This window comes from Lactuca saligna, chromosome 3 (genome assembly GCF_052625555.1).
Source record: "Lactuca saligna cultivar CGN05327 chromosome 3, ASM5262555v1, whole genome shotgun sequence".
Taxonomy (NCBI): domain Eukaryota; kingdom Viridiplantae; phylum Streptophyta; class Magnoliopsida; order Asterales; family Asteraceae; genus Lactuca; species Lactuca saligna.
The window spans coordinates 20,469,819-20,487,785 of NC_136419.1; the positions used below are offsets into that span (position 1 = coordinate 20,469,819).

Here is a 17,967-nt window from a genome sequence, read left to right on the forward strand (position 1 = left end):
AAAAATTACCCGTTACCCTACCCAAACTAAATTCGGGTTTGGGTAATTCGGGTATCGGGTCGGGTTTGGGTAATTCGGGTATTACACGAAATATATGATTTTTTTTTGAATTTCACCTAAAAATAAATTTAATGAAATAAATACGTCGTGCTTTATTAGTCTTGTTTATATAAACAAACGAGACATAAACGAAGTTACTCAAGCTTTGAACATTGAGATTTTCTACTCAATAATGCATGAGATATCAAGTATTTTTTTAACGACTTAATCTAATCTAATAAAATGTTAATAAAACAAATACCTAAAGATCTTAATTTAAAAGTTTTAAATGTTTAAGATAAATATAGTCATAAGTTTTGTCATGTTCTAAAGTTTCGTCAAAATAATGAGTTTGTTAGTTGTAATAAAAACTATAATATACAAAACAGTTAAGTTTTAAATAACGTGATGATATATAAAAATTACTTTTAATATTGTTAGTGTCATATTGTCATAATAAATATATTTATGTTTTATAATAATGATATTAGTTTAAGGGTGATCAAATACCTACTATATAGTACAAGCTCTACAAAAAAAAAATGAATTTTTAAAATAATTTGGGTAATTCGGGTATACCCGAAACCCAAAAAATGTACCATTTACCCGACCTGAAAAAAAATCGGGTAACCCGATTACCCGGAAAAATTTACCCGATACCCGAAAAAATCGAGCGGGTAATTCGGGTATCGGGTATTTTCGACAGGGCTATATATATATATATATATATATATATATATATATATATATATATATATATATATATATATATGATGGTTCACATGTTACCTTGTACAATTAAATACACTTGGGGCGTTTAATTATATAAATGTGTTTTCTGTTGATTTCATGATATGTTCCGTTTTAACTTTCAACCAGCATCTCTTCTATAGAAAAATGAGACCATTAATAAACTAAAAAAATACACACCATCTTACATACATTGTTTGGTTTATAACGACTATGATGTTTGTGAAGTTTATTACATAATATATATTTTTTAAATCGTAATGTCTTCCTGAAAAATGAAGTTAAATGATTTTAATGATGAACAATAAATTACGTTAAATATAAAAAATTGTGTCGTTTATATATTAAACTTATGATGCCGAACTCATATTTGATTCACTAGACATAAACAACATAAACAACATAAGAACATAACTAACTATAAATATATAAAGGCAAAGAGGAAAAACGAACGATAGACAAAAAGTCAAATTGGTGTTGAGTGAGCATGGGATAAATACAATCAATAAAACAAAAGGCTAAAGGCTGATTCTATATGTATCCCCCAATTATTTGGTACACGGGTGTATTCCCATGTTTTGATCATTTATGAGTTAAAAAATATAATAGCACCCAAAAAAATCGTTAATTTTTGTAAGGTTGTCACTTTTATAGCATTTAGATGGCAAGTACTATATACAGACATAGTTACATAAATTTACGATTGAGAAAAAAAAAATAGAAAAAATTATGGTTGCATGTCTTTTTTCCTTTCAAACTAACCTCAAATATGTAACAAACATTTTTTTATGTTAATTGAGGAAGATATAAATTATGTTATGTGAAATGAAATATAGTATTAGGACGTTATTCATCGACAATTAATATCTAAATTCAAAATAACTCGAAATTTCATTGGAAAAATATTCATTTCCTTAAAGCGCATATTAATTATTTTATTTATCATTTCATATTCAATTTCGCATTCAAAATTTTCATTGAAAATTTCAAAAACTTTATTGTAACTTTTTGCTAACTACTATTGTTTTACGAGTAAAGTTAAAATAAAAATTGATCACACAACATTTAGGAAAAAAAAAAAAACAATTACAAGTAATAACTATTGATCAACAGATAAACAAATTCAATTTAAAAAAAAAAATGATTAAAATTATATATCTAGAATACAATTCCAAGTTGTTAGAAATGAACACATTAAATGAAAAAATTTAGTAATTTATAACTAAATTAAGTTTTTAAAGAAAGAGTTTCAACTTTCAAGCAACTAAAGTTAACTTGTGCATTTGCTTGGCATTAAAAAAAAAACAAACAAACTGGAATTCGAATTCTATTCATACCATGTTGGATTAGTACACTGGGATAAATAATTATAATAATAACAATAGTAATATTATTAATAATAATGGTAATACTAATAATGTAATTATAAAATACCGATAGCAATAAGAAACGGAAAAAATACATATACATACACAATTAAAAATAATAAAAACAAAAACAACCATACCAATATCATATCATATAATAATAATTAGGGATGAATGCAATGAGTAGCACTTTCCCTCTGTTTTATTCAACTTAAATATCCTATTATATGAACAATGAAATGATCATTCAAAATCGAATCATTCAATGCTCTAATAAGAAATTCATAAAAGATGAACAGGTCTTTAACGGATGAAACGAAACAAAAATGGTGTCATGATCAGAAATTCATAAAATTGTTAGATAAAGATGAAGAAAAGAAACAAACTTAAAACTATACAACCAAAATCAAACATAGGTTTGTAAAAATGGATCAGAAATCTAACCACTTGGTGTAGTAAACACAGGTAGTTGGAGAGATGAGTCCATCAGGTGTACACTCTCTAATTCTTGGACAAACACCACAAGGAATTGACACCATTGCCCCTGTTTTCAAACCCTGAGCGGAATCCCCTGTTGTATATCTATAACATAAATTCCCAATAGGAATGGAATGGTATTCCCCCAATCCAGTACTCTTCACCTCTATAATCTTATTATCCAAAACCATAGACTTCAATATCTCACTTATCTGCTGACTCGTGCAATCGATATTAATCAGCCCATTTTTAACAGAAAAATCATATACTCCATCAGCAGTTGCAACCTTTAGCTTACGAATGATCCTGAGGCAAAGGTCTTTAAGACCATTAATGAAGTCCTGATCAAGCTCCCCTTTTGAATACCATGAACCACCTGTGATCTCATGTGATGGCTCAAACTCAGCTGCAATATAGTGTTTTCTGCCCTTTAATTGGACATGGGCAACTTCTTTTATTAAACCAGAAGTTAGGAGGTTCTTTATAGACTTGTTGAAAGTCGGATCTGGGAGTCCTGCTTCCTGCTTTAAATCCTTTACAAAGATTGCCATTTCTCTTTTGCTTTTGATCACATTCAGTACTATGCGATCTGATTCCGCTATGTTACCACCTGTTTTTGGTTTCGTCTCTGGGGCTTTTCTTTTCTGTAAGAGACTCATCTTGATGAAGCTGCAACAAGATAAACAATTTGATTTCAGTCATACAGAATCATGCAAACAGAACTAACTTGATTGGTGAGTTTCTACACAAACAGAGGCTTCACAGTTCGAAAGAAATTAACACAGGGATCTCAGGAAGCATAATGCTAAAAAACAAACAAGTGTGATCGAAAGAGGAAGTAGAAGTATAATGATCAAAAGAAAATGAAAGAAGGCAAAAAATAAAAATAAAAAATAGGAAAAAACTTCCAATCGGACCTGAGGTCGATGCCTGGTGGCCGGAAGTGAAGCTCTGAACGCCGTCGAGCAGAAGAAACGTGAAGGGCTTCGAGGTCGGAGGAAGGAGGTCGAAGCGGACTGATTTCTAATAACGTGAAGCCCTAATTTCTATTACTCTCGTAGTGGGATAATCCATGGACATTTTTTACATTCCAGTTAAGTATTAAATTATGCGAGCCCATTTATATTTGGATCATGATAGTTCTTGCATTTAGATGCGTTACGTCATTATTAGGCGTTTGGATAGTAGTACAGACAAACAAGAGCCTTTCAAATAAATCATAGTTGTGAAGAGATCATAAATTGATCGCAATAATCTCAAACTCAGATTAAAATATTGTGTTTGTAAGAATCCACGCATACACACAAGAAGCAAATGCGTCGTTCTTTGCAAGTGGGAAAAATGAAGTGTCAACAAACAAGAGGCTGAAAGAGATAGCATCAACAACAATGGATGAAATGAAAATTAAAAAGTAGAAACCTTGGGTTCAACGGAGATGTGCAGCCGTAGATGATGCGATGCAGAATTGTCCAAAGTGATTGTGAATTGGTGATTTTGTGCGTACATGAAAGGGTTTTACATTTAGGGCTTTGTACGCCCACTAAAGCGTGCGAATTTTAAAAATCTATTAATGTAAAATTTTCATTTAAAACCCATTAAAACTTGAAAAATCAATTTATACCCTTAAAACTTACCCCAAGACCTCCTGTGAGAGTTAAATCGCTAAAATAGTGAATACGAGCAATATTTTGGATTTGTCAGGGTTTTGAACTCTCAACTGTTATATAAAATTTCACTCAGTTCTTATCGCAGGGAACAACTACATTTCAGAGCTTTTAAAATGATAAATCGCATCATATGGATGACCCATGCCAAATATATCCAAAGGTCATCATGTTAGGATAAGTTGTGGGGGCACGAATGCACTTTTGGGTGTGTTTGAATCTTTGGATTTTTTTTTTAGAATTATGAGGATGTTTGGGATTACTTTTCAAATTTATTAGATTTTTGGTTTTTTCAAAAATTCAAATATTTAAAAAGGTGCTTGACAATTCCAAAAGTCATTTTGAATTGATTTTTTGGTAAGAAGAAAAAATAAGTTTTTTTAGAAGTCATGAATTATTGATTTTGGGTTTTTTTTGTTTTTATCACCTCAAAAGTTAATCTAAACAAATTTAAGAAACTTCTTTTGATAAAAACCATAAGTCAAAAAGTCTTTTTTTTTTGTCAAAAATGATTTTTTAAATTAAAAAGTAATCCCAAACACCCCTTATATACATCAACCACTAGCCTGTATAGGCTTAGAAAACTTTTAATCATTAAAAAAAACTTGAATTAAGAAAAAAAAATGTGACGCTTAAAGTTTTTGGAAAAAAAACCCTCATAATCCAAAAGTTATTTCAAGTTGACAAACTATTTTTTATTTGTGCTTTATTGATGTTCATATATATAATTTTACACATTTTACAAACTTAGATATAATTTTGTCTAATAATTCTTTATAATAAAAGTTACAGCTTCCGATTATCAGATATTTTTGCGAAACATACCCAACTATTCTTAGGTTCATCATAGTTTGAGCGGATCAAATGAATTTTCGTATCCTATGCAAAGGGAAACTAAATGATACCTAACTTGAAAATGATATGTTGTACCTCTTATTATTCTTGTATATCTAGACATCATTAGGCATGTCCTATATTATTATAGTTCAATTTTACAATTATAATGAAAACTAAACTAAATTGATATAAAGTATTAAAAATATAAGAAAAATAAAAAAGGACGTGTCTCTCACTTCTTATATAGCCCTACTCAACAATAGTAAAAGAAAAAACACTATAGGCGCAAATAAATAATGTCTTTTCTCTCCAAAATTGAGAATGAACAATTGCGTGGTCGATTTACATGAACAAATTGTGTGGGAGAAAAATAGATTGCGTATAATGTCTACATTTCTTATTTTGTTGTACAAAATCTGATAAGATTTTTTTTTCAATAATGTTTTGAAGTTTTTGGTAGGATCATGACTAAATGAATACTAAGTTACTAACAATTAATGTCTTTGCCATAATTCTTAGCAGTGAATATGACTAAATGCAAAAAGGAATATCAATGTGCTTTCCATCTTTTCTATTATACTTGAATATCTTACATGGACAATGATATGGCTATGATAGATACATAAACATTGCTATCTCTTGTATTCATCTGTAATAACAACACAATAATAATGAAAATAACTATATCATAAAATAATATATTTTGTTTAAATAGTATCAATATAACGTTTATTGCATATCCAACCAGTTTTGGGTGCTTAGTTGGCATACATTGTCCATTCAGACTCCAAAACAGACTACATGTTTGAATGACTAGGAAAAGAATTGCATATGTTTAAATGAATCTGAAACAAAATCGTTTCCACTTTCCATTCTTGACTCCAGATAGATAACATATTTCATTTCAATGTCTAACAAAAGAATATTCATTGAATCAAGATCAAGATCAAGAACTCAAACACCTAAACTATTATATGTACCTCAATGCTGCAGAAAACAGAAACATGGTGTCATGATCAGAAATCCAACCACTTGGTATAGTAGACACATGTAGTTGGAGAGATAAGTCCACCAGGTGTACACTCTTGAATTTTTGGACAAACACCACAAGGAATTGACATCATTGCCCCTGTTTTTAAACTCTTAGACGAATCATCTGATGAACACCTGTAACATAAATTCCCAATAGGAATGGAATGATATTCACCCAATCCAGTACTCTTCACCTCTATAATCTTGTTATCCAAAAACATATACCTCAATATCTCACTTATTTGCTGACTCGTGCAATCAGTTTTTAACAAACCTTTGTTCTTGATTATATCCATTACTACATCAGCAGTTGCAACCTTTAGCTTACGAATGATCCTTAGGCAAAACTGTTTAAGTTCATTGATGAAGACTTGATCAAGTTCCCCATTTTCATACCATGAACCACCTGTGATCTCTTCTGATGGAGTAAACTCTGCTGCAATATAGTATTTTTTGGTCTTGAATTTGACATGGGGAACTTCTTTTATTAGACTCAAAGCTTGGAGATTCTTGAGACACTTGTTGAAAATGGAGTCTGGGAGTTTTGTTTCTTCCTTTAAGTCCTTTTTCAAGATTGCCATTTCTTTTTTGCTTTTGATCGCATTCAGTACTATGCCATCTGTTTCGGCTAGACCACCACCTGGTTTTGGTTTAGGCTCTGGATTTTTTCTTTTCTGTGGGAGATTCATTGAAAGAAAACTAGACGCTTTGAGTAATATTGGATGATGAATCTGCAAGAACAAATAGAGCTTGATTTAGTCAGATTCTACACAAGCCCTACCAAAACAAAAGAAAAGTCAAAATTAAGGATGGTAGAACATGCATAATCATTTTATGGAGCAAGACGACTAAAAACTTTGTATCCAACTAGCGTTTACTCTTTTTATTGATGTTGTATGTGTTCAATTCAATACAATCGGCAAATACATAATCTATTTATCAGCAGCTAGATTCTTTCTCGAATCAATAATTAAGTACTATCAACTTAGACATTATACATTGTTTATTATTCTAGTTAACAAACAATTAGTCAATTATGCGAAGTAAGCTGTATCTGGATAGGAGTAGAGATCACGCAATAGGCAATAGCTGTGTAGAGTTCATAAATAAACTGGTCGCAATAGTCTCATACTCTCATCAAATCAATGATCATTCACTAATAAAATCAGAAAATATACTTGTTCGGATCTATACAGATACTGAGATACATACACATATAAAACCATCTGTCAAGTCGGACAAAAAAATTGAACCCAAATGCATAGAGGAGAGGATAGCGTCGATCAACAACAATGAAGAATTAGAAAATGAGAATTGAAAAGAATTAAGAACTAACCAATGCTACATCTGAAGAAGCGTGCGTGCCAAGGGATAAAGATCTCTTCTACAGTTTGTATTTTTATGGTCTTTTCCATTAGTCGAAGTATTAATTACAAAAAATATTACTATAATTAAATTTGATAAATATTGATTATAAATAATATTTTTTATAATTAATGTATTTAATATTTAGTTATTGTAATATTATATATTATTAATGTTTATTATATTTAATTATTATAATATTTCTTATAATTAATGTTTTTTATATGTGTTCTTAAGATATTGTTAAAGCTAAGATTTTTTTATAATTAATGTATTACATTTTATTATGATAATATTATATATTAAAAAATCTTTATTTTTATATCATACTAGATGTGAGACCTATATATTACATGGGTTTGTTTAAAAAAAAAATTAAAATTTTAACAATTTGAAAATTTTGAATTTATAAGAAAAATGAGAAATTTTTTTAATTATTAAAATTAATAAGGCTTTAATGTATTGAATACATTACATATATAAACTTTTTCTAAAAAATACCTTACATATATATTACCTTATATATTAAATGTGGAACTTTAATTTAATAAAATGAAAAATACAATAAAATGACAAGTGGAAAATAAAAAATTTAAAAATTCTAGAAAATATCATGTGTCTAAATGAATGAAAAGAGAACATGTGGCAAAAAAAATATTCATTTATTATAGTAATTTTCTTAAATATTGTTAAAGCTAAGATTTAGTTTTATCAATATAAAGATCTCTTCTATTATGAAAATAGTTTTGAGATTCTTACCACAAAATATGTTTCTTTACAAAAATTCATGATCTTTGTAAAAATGTAAACATTTTTGCAATATATTTCCGCACTTAATGTTAGTTTCACATGTTAAACTTGTAAAAAACAAAAATTTGAAATAATATCGTTTTGGACTTTTTAACAATTCAAACCTATGAAAATAGTATTTTTCAGAAAGAAAAATGAAAACTATTTTTTTTTTTTTTACATTTCCCTACTTTAGCATATTGAATATGCAAAATTAGTAGTTATTTGGGAAAAAACTTTTTTTCTTTTGCTAAGGGCGTGTTTGGCAAAAGTAGTTGTTAGCTGGTAGCTGATAGCAGGAAGCTGTAGCTTTTATTTGTTATATGAGTATTTGGGAAAAATAGCCGGAAGTTTTTGAAATATATAAAATTACATAAAAGGACAATTGATTAAAAATAAACAAACATATAAATATATTTTTAAGAGTAATTATGTAAATTGATTTCAAAAGCTCAGTAACGTTTTGTTAAACGCTACATGAAGTAGCTTTTAGATTTGGAGTATTTTGTTTAAACTAAAAGCTAAACGTTCGTACTGCCAAACGAAACTTTTTGTTCAACCTAGAGCGTTTTGTCAAAAGCTAAAAGCTAGAAGCTTTCAAACGCTTTCAAAAGCTCCGTGCCAAACACACCCTAAGTTTTGTAAAAAACTCTGGGTAAAGTTATCATTTTCCATAAACCTATCGAAATTTTAAAAATTTCAAACTCTGGGTAAACTCTGGGTAAAGTTATCATTTTTAAAACCCACTAAATTTTAAAAATTTCAATTTACACCTTTCAGTATACAAAACTTAATACAACTATCCAAAAAAACTTTCACATTTAAACCACACTAAAAGTTGAAAGTTTCAATTTACACCCTTTAATATACAAAACTTAAAAAAATCCTCAAAAACACGTTCACTTCATGTAATTTCATTCGTATTCATGATAATTCAAGACGTGGAGCTAGTCAGTTTTTAGTTGGACACTTTAAATCTTCTTCTTGTATTGTTCGTCTTTTCTTCTTTCATATATAAATTCAATAATCACTTGCTTGCTCCAAATCTGTCTGTTAATGTTATCTCTGAGAACATTATTCTTACATTTCGTTCATTTGTTCAATTTCATTAAAACTGTTTTAATTTAAATTCATCTAAAATTATATTATTTCAAATTAGTCATTCTCCAAAATCGAGGATGACAAATTTTGTGGTAGATTAACTTGATGCATAAAATGAAATTTTTTACTTTATATCCCTACTCATCAGAACATCTCTCTCTATACATGCTGATGTACGTGTGAGGGTGATATTATATATGGAAGAAAAATCAAACAAACTAATACTCTTTCTTTCTTATGAATTTTGTTTCTTCATGGATAAAGATGTATCACGGATCATGTTTCTGAGATCTTTTTTGTGATCAACATCAATATTAATGCTTTCTTTCCTCAAAGCATGAGCTTCTTTCTCTAATCTCTTCTTTTCTGTCTCTGCTTGCTGTGCATTTTCATCACGTGCTTTCTTAAACATCTTAGCAAACAATGCCAATATTTGTGTCACTACATAAAGTAAAAAAACCCAAGAAACAGTTATATATATTTTTTATAAATAATAAAAAACTTTAGATAAATAAATGTCAGGAGATAGAGACATTAACATGAAAAAAGGAAAAGATCAAACCTTGCTCGAATGGGCAACGAACAGGATCTTCTCCAAAATACTGTGAAAGTGAATCAGCATTTCTTCCCTGAAAAGTAATACTTATTGGAATGAGATGAATAATTTTATAAACAAAAAAAAAAAAAAGTTAGTTAAAAACTCACCACTTCTGTATACAAAGAGATTAATGCCCGAACTTCAGCTTCAGCAGTATCAAGAAAAGCCTTCAACGCCTGAAAACATGGTTGGTTTAATAGAATATTCATTGTTATGAAACTTGTGGAATGCTTGCTTATAATTATAAGATTATCAGTAAAGAAATTTAAGTAGGTTGCAATTTGTGGATTAGTTTGTTTTTTTTTTTTTATTCAATAATTCTGACCTTTTGGAAGCCAGCTGATATAGCGCCATCATTTTCAGAAGCAGTGAGTTCTTGCTCAACTTTTTCAAGACCTTTACTCACTGCTTGCATTTCTTCAGCCAAATTCTTCAATTGGATCTTTCATTTTTGGATGGGAAAAATAAAACTCAACAACAGATTGATTATGAAAAAAAATAAAATCCCAAACCCTAAGTTTTACAATATTATACCTTGGAGGCAGTTTCTAGATGAACAAGATCCTTGTCAAAATCTAGCAACTCTGGCATCTTCTCAGCAAGGAGCTAGTAAAAATAAACACAAATTATAATTTATAATTTGAGTTGAGATATGTAGAATAAAAATTGTAAGATGTTTTGAGATTTGTACCTTGCATAAATAATGCATTAGTGTCATCTTGTTGTTTCTTGCGCGTGTATCAGACAATTTAAGAAGGCTGTCCAATTTAAAACCTATGGCAGATCCTGCAAAACAGATCATGCATGTCTTGTCTTTATATGATGAAACACAAGTTTCTAGAAGATTCTAGAAGCTACCAACATATATAATAAATTAAAAGCTATTCGGTTTGAATGCTACCTCGAGCAGTGCCCTGATTTAAAGCATTTCCAAGCGTAAGAATTGTTTGCATTATCTGACGCAACTTTGCAGATTCCTTAACCTACATTATAACATATAGTAATAGGTAATTATAAGGATTGTGATAGAAACAAATAAATAACAATTAATAATGTTGAAATGTAAGAACCCTTACCTCGATAGTAGCATCATTGATTGCACTCAGGTTTCGTCGCAAATCACTAACCTGGAAATTTTTAGAATTAAATGCATGAAAAAGTAAGAGTAATGTTGAAAAAATGGTAAAAAAGTCTTACCTGACTGGTGAAAGTAATTGTGAATGCAAATACTCGAAGTTTTGACTCAACCCGTGGGACCTTCATTAGCTCCATGAAAAACTAGAAAGCCATGACCATGAATTATAATATAATATGTGTAATTTCTCTCTCAAACACTTTAAATCCTAGAGAGAGTAAAAATACCAGTTCACACTTTCCAAGCATTTCCTTGTTTCCTGTATAGTTCTGAGATTACAAGAATTATTTAGGACAAAGTATAAATAATACTAATTTCAACTTATGGGAAAAGTAGAGACAGACAGTACCTTTAATGTCTCCATTTCTTCTTTTGTGGGACAAAACTTGATAAGATTTTCAACTTGATCGATGTCCAAAGCAGAAGCATCCAATGCAAGAATGGAATTCTAAGATGGAAAATGGAGTTTTTAGTGGGGTATAAATATAATACTACTATTTTAAACTTAAGGGAGAAGTAGCATCCTTAGAAGAAAATAAACTTACAATCATATCTGGAAGAGGAATCTTTATTTTGGTAAGCATGATTTCACAATTATATGCTCTACGCAAGTCAACCTAAAATTCAAATTTAAGGAAATAAATTGGAAAAAAAAAAAAAAAAAACTACATGATATAAAATAGACAAAAGGTTTATTAAAACATTTTCAATCCAGTAACTAACCAATTGAACTTTTTCAGGTTTATTAATTTTTGAACCTCGTCGGGCACCACCTTTACTGGTACTATCGGAAACAGAAGCTGCTGAAAATAGACTCTCAAGCTCTGATATATCAATTTCAGGAGCCCTACAAAATCAAAATCAAAAATAAATATTATATTATTTTACATTTCTACTCTGGTTTTATTTTAAATCAGAATCAGAAACAGAAAGAGAAACTCCTATTTGATTTGTGATTTGTGAATTGTGAATTGTGAGATGCAAATGCAAATATAATAATATACACCTTGATTGGTCTTCTTGTTTTTGATTATCAGCCCATAAACTCCCTTGCATTGCTCTGGTAACTTTGACCCAATGCAAGGGCTTTAAAGAGGTCTTCTTAGGAGGAATTGAAGAACCCGAACCAACTTTACTTCTTCCACTACTTAAAGAACCAGTAAGACGCCCCCGTCCGGTGGAGGCCGCAGCTTGTTGCAGCCCATTACCACCCTTTGTTCCAGGAGGTGGAGGTGGCGGTGGACCTGGCCCACCACTACGACCTGGAGGTGGAGGTGGAGGTGGTCCACCACTGCGACCTGGCGGTGGAGGTGGAGGTGGTCCTGGTGGACCGCTGCGGCCAGGAGGTGGGGGTGGAGGCGGACCTGGTGGACCTACACCATTGCGGCCCGGAGGTGGAGGTGGTGGTGGAGGTGCACCAGGTGGCTTGGTTACTGAAGAAACTGTTCCTTGACGTGGAGCTCCAGGAGGGGGAGGAGGGGGCGGCGGTGGTGGTGGTCCAGGGGTAGCACTAGCTTTAGTAGCCACACCAAGTGGAGGTGGAGGTGGGGGTGGTGGAGGACCTTTCGAAGAAACAGGTGGCGGTGGTGGTGGTGGTGGTGGTGGAGCTTCTTTTGAAGAAATAGGTGGAGGTGGAGGTGGTGGTGGTGGTGGAGCACCTCTTGAAGAAACAGGTGGAGGTGGAGGTGGTGGTGGTGGTGGAGCACCTCTTGAAGAAACAGGTGGATGTGGAGGCGGAGGTGGTGGTGGTGGTGGAGGGGCTTTCAAAGAAACAGGTGGAGGTGGAGGTGGAGGTGGGGGTGGGGGTGGTGAACTCTTGGAAAAACTAGAAGTAGAAGCAATGGGAGGAGGAGGAGGAGGAGGTGGTGGTGGTGGTGGTGGAAGGGTCTTTGTGGAGATAGGAGGCAAAGTGGGAGGTGGTGCTATGGCATCATCTAAACTATCAACAGGAACATGTTTTGGTGATGCTAAAGAACCACTTAAATCAGCAGTTCTAGGGGTGGAGGTGGAATCACCTGCTGCATCTGATATCTTATGCTGCAGCTGCAATGGATCCTCCAATGATTTCCGATCAGGTGTGCCATCCGAAATAGAATCTCTATATGAAGCTTCATCATAAAAACTCACTGTAGATGCAGGTGTACACGTCATATCATTACTCCTTTCAGATTCCAAAAAATCCAAACTATCAGCAACACTCGAAGCATTATTTTCATCCTCAGAGTCAAAAGGTGAAGAATAAGTACTCAGTTTATTCCTCAACATTGACAACTCTTTCGCATCATTCAAAACAGATAACTGTTTCACTAACCATAAAGCAGTATCATCACCACCATCACCCCATTCAATTCCATTAAAAAGTTCTTGAACTTTGTTAAAAGCTTCTATAGGCAATCCACCTTTTTCTTCTCCATTCAACATTGTGGTTGGTGTTTTTGGTGAACAAATGTTCTCAACATCTCCAAAAAGAACCTCAGCTCTGAACCCTTTTGGAAACCGTGCCTTTGAGTCCCATAAAGTGTCTAAATTGTCACAATTCAACATCAAAATATTGGATCTGATAAATGCAGTGTTGAACATTATCCGAAACATCATAACTTCTCTTTCGGATTCAATGTCTAAATGGAGACACTCTAGTACAACATCACCTTCCACCAAACACTGAATGTCAATCTTTATAACATCGCTTTGTTTCTGCATCATATCACGCCTATTTGTCAGCAAATCCCATAAAAAAACTTAAAATAGAAAAAAAAAAAAAAAAAAAGATGGAAAAAGATTGCCTAGAAATTTAAAATTTTTGGCAATCAAAGTATCGATATGAACTTAGAAACATGTAAGCTAACTTGAAAGACATCCTACATATGTGTGAGTAAAATTTTCAAAAAGTGTCAAAATGAAAATTGGTTTAAATAAAACTTTATGGAAACATTTTACATATAAATCATACCTGGCGATAATGCCTCAGATTTCTACCTCTCCTAGGAGTGGAATATAACATTTGTGTCAAAAGCCCATCTTTACTTAAAAGATTTCTCCCATAGATTCGAATAACTGGTCTGCATCCATTTTTATTGTCAAAATTTGGAATAGCACGCAAAATGAGGCAATCCAAAGACAAAGCTCTTTCAGGTGGGGGCCACTCCTCAGATAAATTTCTCCTTGATATGTATTGAAGGTACCGAAGCTGTGAAGGGTATGGATTTAAAGGTGACAAAAGTTGAGACAACCCTTTTGGGGCCTCACGATAAACAATTTCAAGAGTCTTCCTTTCACCAGTTTGTAGTTTTTTATAAATCAAAATGCTGGCTAAAAGGAAGGCTAAAAGAGGCCAACCACCTCTCTCACAATGAAGCAAAATGACATTTTGATTGTTGCCAAGTGTAAGCCAACTCTCACAGAGACGAAGAAAATGATGGACAAGAGATAATGGAAGAAGAGGGCAGCCTTCATACTGTTTTGGGTAGTCCATGACTGTGATGTCATACTCACATAAAATTTCTGAGAATTGGCTCCTTCTTTCACCTTCTCTGAAATTGAATGCAAGAAAGGAGGATTCTGGGAATTCTTCGTGTAATTCGTTGCTAATTTCATGCAAATAAAGTTGGTAAAGTCCCTCTGGTAGAACTTCAGTTGAAAAGCAAGAATCAAAAACTGCAAATAAAACAAAAACAAGAATATAGAGAGGTTATTGTAAAGAAGAAGAAGAAGAAAAAAACTAATGAAATGAATTCTAGATAGGATTGCAATTGTGGTTAAATACCATATATTCTATCCACTAGCTCAAGCAAGCCATCAGGTGGTCTTCTATAGAAGAATCTACTGAGAAGAGACATGTCTCGTCAAATGAATAAACTGCTATGTCTGAATGAGCAATAATCTGAAAGAAAAAAGAGATAAGTGTTAATCAAGGCTACCGATTTATCTGTAGTGACCTAATTCCCTTCAGGAACTCAACACATGAAAACCACAGATAATTGAAAACATAAGTGTTAATCAAGGCTAATTCAGAACTTGTAACCATATCCCACGAAAAGCATCTGTGATGTTATGTTTAGGGTCTCGAATTTCATGGCTACATCATTAATAGGGACCATTTAGCCTCGCAGTAACAGATCACAGATGTGACTATTTTATTAGATTCTGATACTGAAATTGGGAAGGGAACCAAATCAGTTCAGAAATTGTAACTAAATGAGCTTCAATTCCATTCCATACCTTGAATTCCAACTCTCAAACGCTAAATGGAAAGGGTTTTCACAAAGTAAAAGAATAAAAAAGCGAACAGATTACTGGGGATTTAACATACAAAGATTCAAAACTAACCTCGTGGCTCCACTAAAGCTGATTGAACGACACAGATGAATGGAAGATGATGCTGCACCGGTCGCTCCTAGGGTGTCGCCGATGGTGTTTCCGATTGAAGGATAGGGGTGTTTGTGTGAAATCTGCACGGTGTTTGTGTGGTGCATCTGATGCGTTAATTTGAATTGAGGCTTTTCCCCTCTTTTCCAGATTTTGAAATCCTCTTGTTTAGTTTGGACTATGCGACTTTGTCTGTTGTTTACAAAGAAAGAAGTGCCCTTTTCCACGTTTGGTTAAGTTCTTACTTTATTGCAGGGTAAATTGCTATGTTTTAACAAAATGATATATTAGCCCAAAACAAAATATTTTGAATTTTTCCATTTAGTCCTAAAAACCTTTTTTTTTTATATTTTATGGGAGATAAAATAGATATTCAACTGTTTTTTATTTGTGACAGATATATGATATAACATTTTTTATTTGCGACAGCTATATGATATAACAAATTGTATAAGCTACATCATTTTTATTATTTGTGTGTTTTTTTATTCAAAACAATTAAACTCACTACATATATAGTAAATCAAATAGTCAAACTTAACCGTAAAAATTAAGATTTATCCATTTTATTAGTTTGATAATTAAATGATTATCAAACTGATAAAATGAATAATTTCTAATTTTGACTATTTGGTTGCTATGTTTTTTTTAAACGGCAAACGAATTAAATGGAATTCTACTTGTAATATTTCAACGAATATTTCAGGTTCGAGCTCTTTTACAGGGCAAACCAACCCTTATAGGGATTTTCAGAAAAAAATTCTCCACATATTACCCCACAAGAGGTAGTTTAAGAAAATCGAACATTGGTACAAAACCTGGTGCATCAACCCAACTATGTTGGACATCTCTTGCATTTGGTTGACTATTTAGCGGGTTTAATTTTGAATAAAAAAAAAACATATAACAAAGTTAATGTGGCTTATAAAACCTCTTATATTAGGTAGTAGTGACAAAAAAACATATGAACATCTATTTTATGCCTCCATAAAACACCAAAACTAATAAAAAAAATTAAAACCGAACTGAAAAATCCGAAATATTTTGTTGGAGAAATGTTTCTTTTTCCTTTAACACAAATAATATTATGTTTGTAAAAATATTAATAGAAATATTTTGGGTAAACTACCAAAATTGTCCTTGTTTTTATCATTTAATTTTTCTTGTTCTTATTCTTTTATTTTTGTACCTAACATTTACATTTACATTGTTAGGTGTAGTCCTTTAGAATTTTTTTTAAACGAACATTGATATCATGGAACTAAATTTATAATTAACAATGTTACTATAAATATGAGAGTATATTACATGCTTGGTCTGTGCGCTCTGTTTACCGTCCCAAAATATAAAGTAAAAATTTTGTTTTCAATCACCAAAAAAAATTCAACCATTTGTTCAAAACAGTGTTGCAGAAATCAGCCTAATCGACCGATTAATCGCTAATCAGACCTCCACCGATGAGATTTATTGTTAATCGGTCACTATAACCGAGTTTGGTCAATACAGGTCAAATTCGGAATTAATCGGACCTAATCAGGTTTGGTCAAAATAGTTCAAAGTTGAGCCTAATCGGCCCTAATTGCCGATTAATCGCTTTTTTTGTAGGAATAAAATTGGATTCATAAATTTTTGAATAAATTTATTAATAATTAATGGTCCCCGATTAATCCCCGCCTAATCGATTAATCCCTAATCGCTAGCTAGTCCACCGATTAGCGGCCGATTAGCGATTTCTGCAACCATGGTTTAAAAGAATACTCTGGTCATTATGATCCCGGTAAAGTCAACATAGTAGCTGACGCCCTAAGTCAGAAAGAATACTCTGATCGTAGAGTCAAATCATTGACTATGACTATCCATTCACATCTATCCACACAGATTAATAAGGTTCAGCTGGAAGCCTTGAAACCTGAAAATATGGCGGGTGAATCCCTGATAAGGATGGATAAAATAGAAGTCAAGGGTGGCGGAGCTTTATACCTCAAGGATCGGATCTAAACACCGAATCACGGTGGTTTCAGAGACTTGGTCATGGAAGAAGCGCACAACACTTGATATTTTGTCCACTCAGGTTCATATAAGATGTATCTCGACCTCAAAAGGTTATATTGGTGGCCTAACATGAAAGCAGAGATTGCTACCTTTGTGAGTAAGTGTCTTACTTGCGCCAAGGTTAAGGTCAAATACCAAAAACCCTCAGTTTTACTACAACAACCGGAAATACCGGAATGGAAGTGGGAGCAAATCACAATGGACTTCATAACCAAGTTGCCCAAGACAACGGGTGGTCTTGATACCATAAGGGTGATTGTAGACAGATTAACTAAGTCCACTTACTTACTACCGATCAAAGAGACAGACAAGATGGAGAAGCTAAAAAGGACTTACATTAGGGAAATTGTACGACTGCATGGTGTTCCCATATCCATTATCTCTGATAGAGATAGT

At 32.3% G+C, this 17,967-nt stretch overlaps 3 protein-coding genes across 5 annotated transcripts; all 3 read right to left on the reverse strand.

Annotated features, from left to right (window-relative positions):
• Positions 1 to 2,437: 2,437 nt before the first annotated feature.
• LOC145034678 (uncharacterized) lies at positions 2,438 to 4,397 on the reverse strand. Of its 3 annotated transcripts, none has more exons than XM_078983157.1 (2): positions 4,268 to 4,397; positions 2,438 to 3,302 (listed from the first exon to the last, which is right to left on the reverse strand). In XM_078983157.1, the coding sequence occupies exon 2, from the start codon at positions 3,290 to 3,292 to the stop codon at positions 2,588 to 2,590; it is 705 nt and encodes a 234-aa protein (XP_078839283.1). In that variant the 5' UTR covers positions 3,293 to 3,302; positions 4,268 to 4,397; the 3' UTR covers positions 2,438 to 2,587. The 3 variants fall into 3 exon arrangements, with proteins under 3 accessions (XP_078839283.1, XP_078839281.1, XP_078839282.1); XM_078983155.1 differs by lacking the exon at positions 4,268 to 4,397 and adding an exon at positions 4,053 to 4,185; XM_078983156.1 differs by lacking the exon at positions 4,268 to 4,397 and adding an exon at positions 3,551 to 4,012.
• A 1,719-nt stretch (positions 4,398 to 6,116) lies between these two features.
• Positions 6,117 to 6,855, reverse strand: LOC145033441 (uncharacterized). The gene has a single exon (XM_078982054.1). The coding sequence runs from the start codon at positions 6,853 to 6,855 to the stop codon at positions 6,151 to 6,153; it is 705 nt and encodes a 234-aa protein (XP_078838180.1). The 3' UTR covers positions 6,117 to 6,150.
• A 2,644-nt stretch (positions 6,856 to 9,499) lies between these two features.
• On the reverse strand, positions 9,500 to 15,732 carry AFH14 (Formin Homology 14). The gene is made up of 17 exons (XM_078983158.1): positions 15,481 to 15,732; positions 14,918 to 15,034; positions 14,105 to 14,808; positions 12,161 to 13,848; positions 11,878 to 12,001; positions 11,700 to 11,771; positions 11,504 to 11,602; positions 11,382 to 11,423; positions 11,217 to 11,297; positions 11,096 to 11,146; positions 10,921 to 11,002; positions 10,711 to 10,805; positions 10,554 to 10,625; positions 10,345 to 10,461; positions 10,127 to 10,195; positions 9,984 to 10,050; positions 9,500 to 9,862 (listed from the first exon to the last, which is right to left on the reverse strand). The coding sequence occupies exons 2-17, from the start codon at positions 14,988 to 14,990 to the stop codon at positions 9,657 to 9,659; spliced, it is 3,642 nt and encodes a 1,213-aa protein (XP_078839284.1). The 5' UTR covers positions 14,991 to 15,034; positions 15,481 to 15,732; the 3' UTR covers positions 9,500 to 9,656.
• Between the last annotated feature and the right edge of the window lie 2,235 nt (positions 15,733 to 17,967).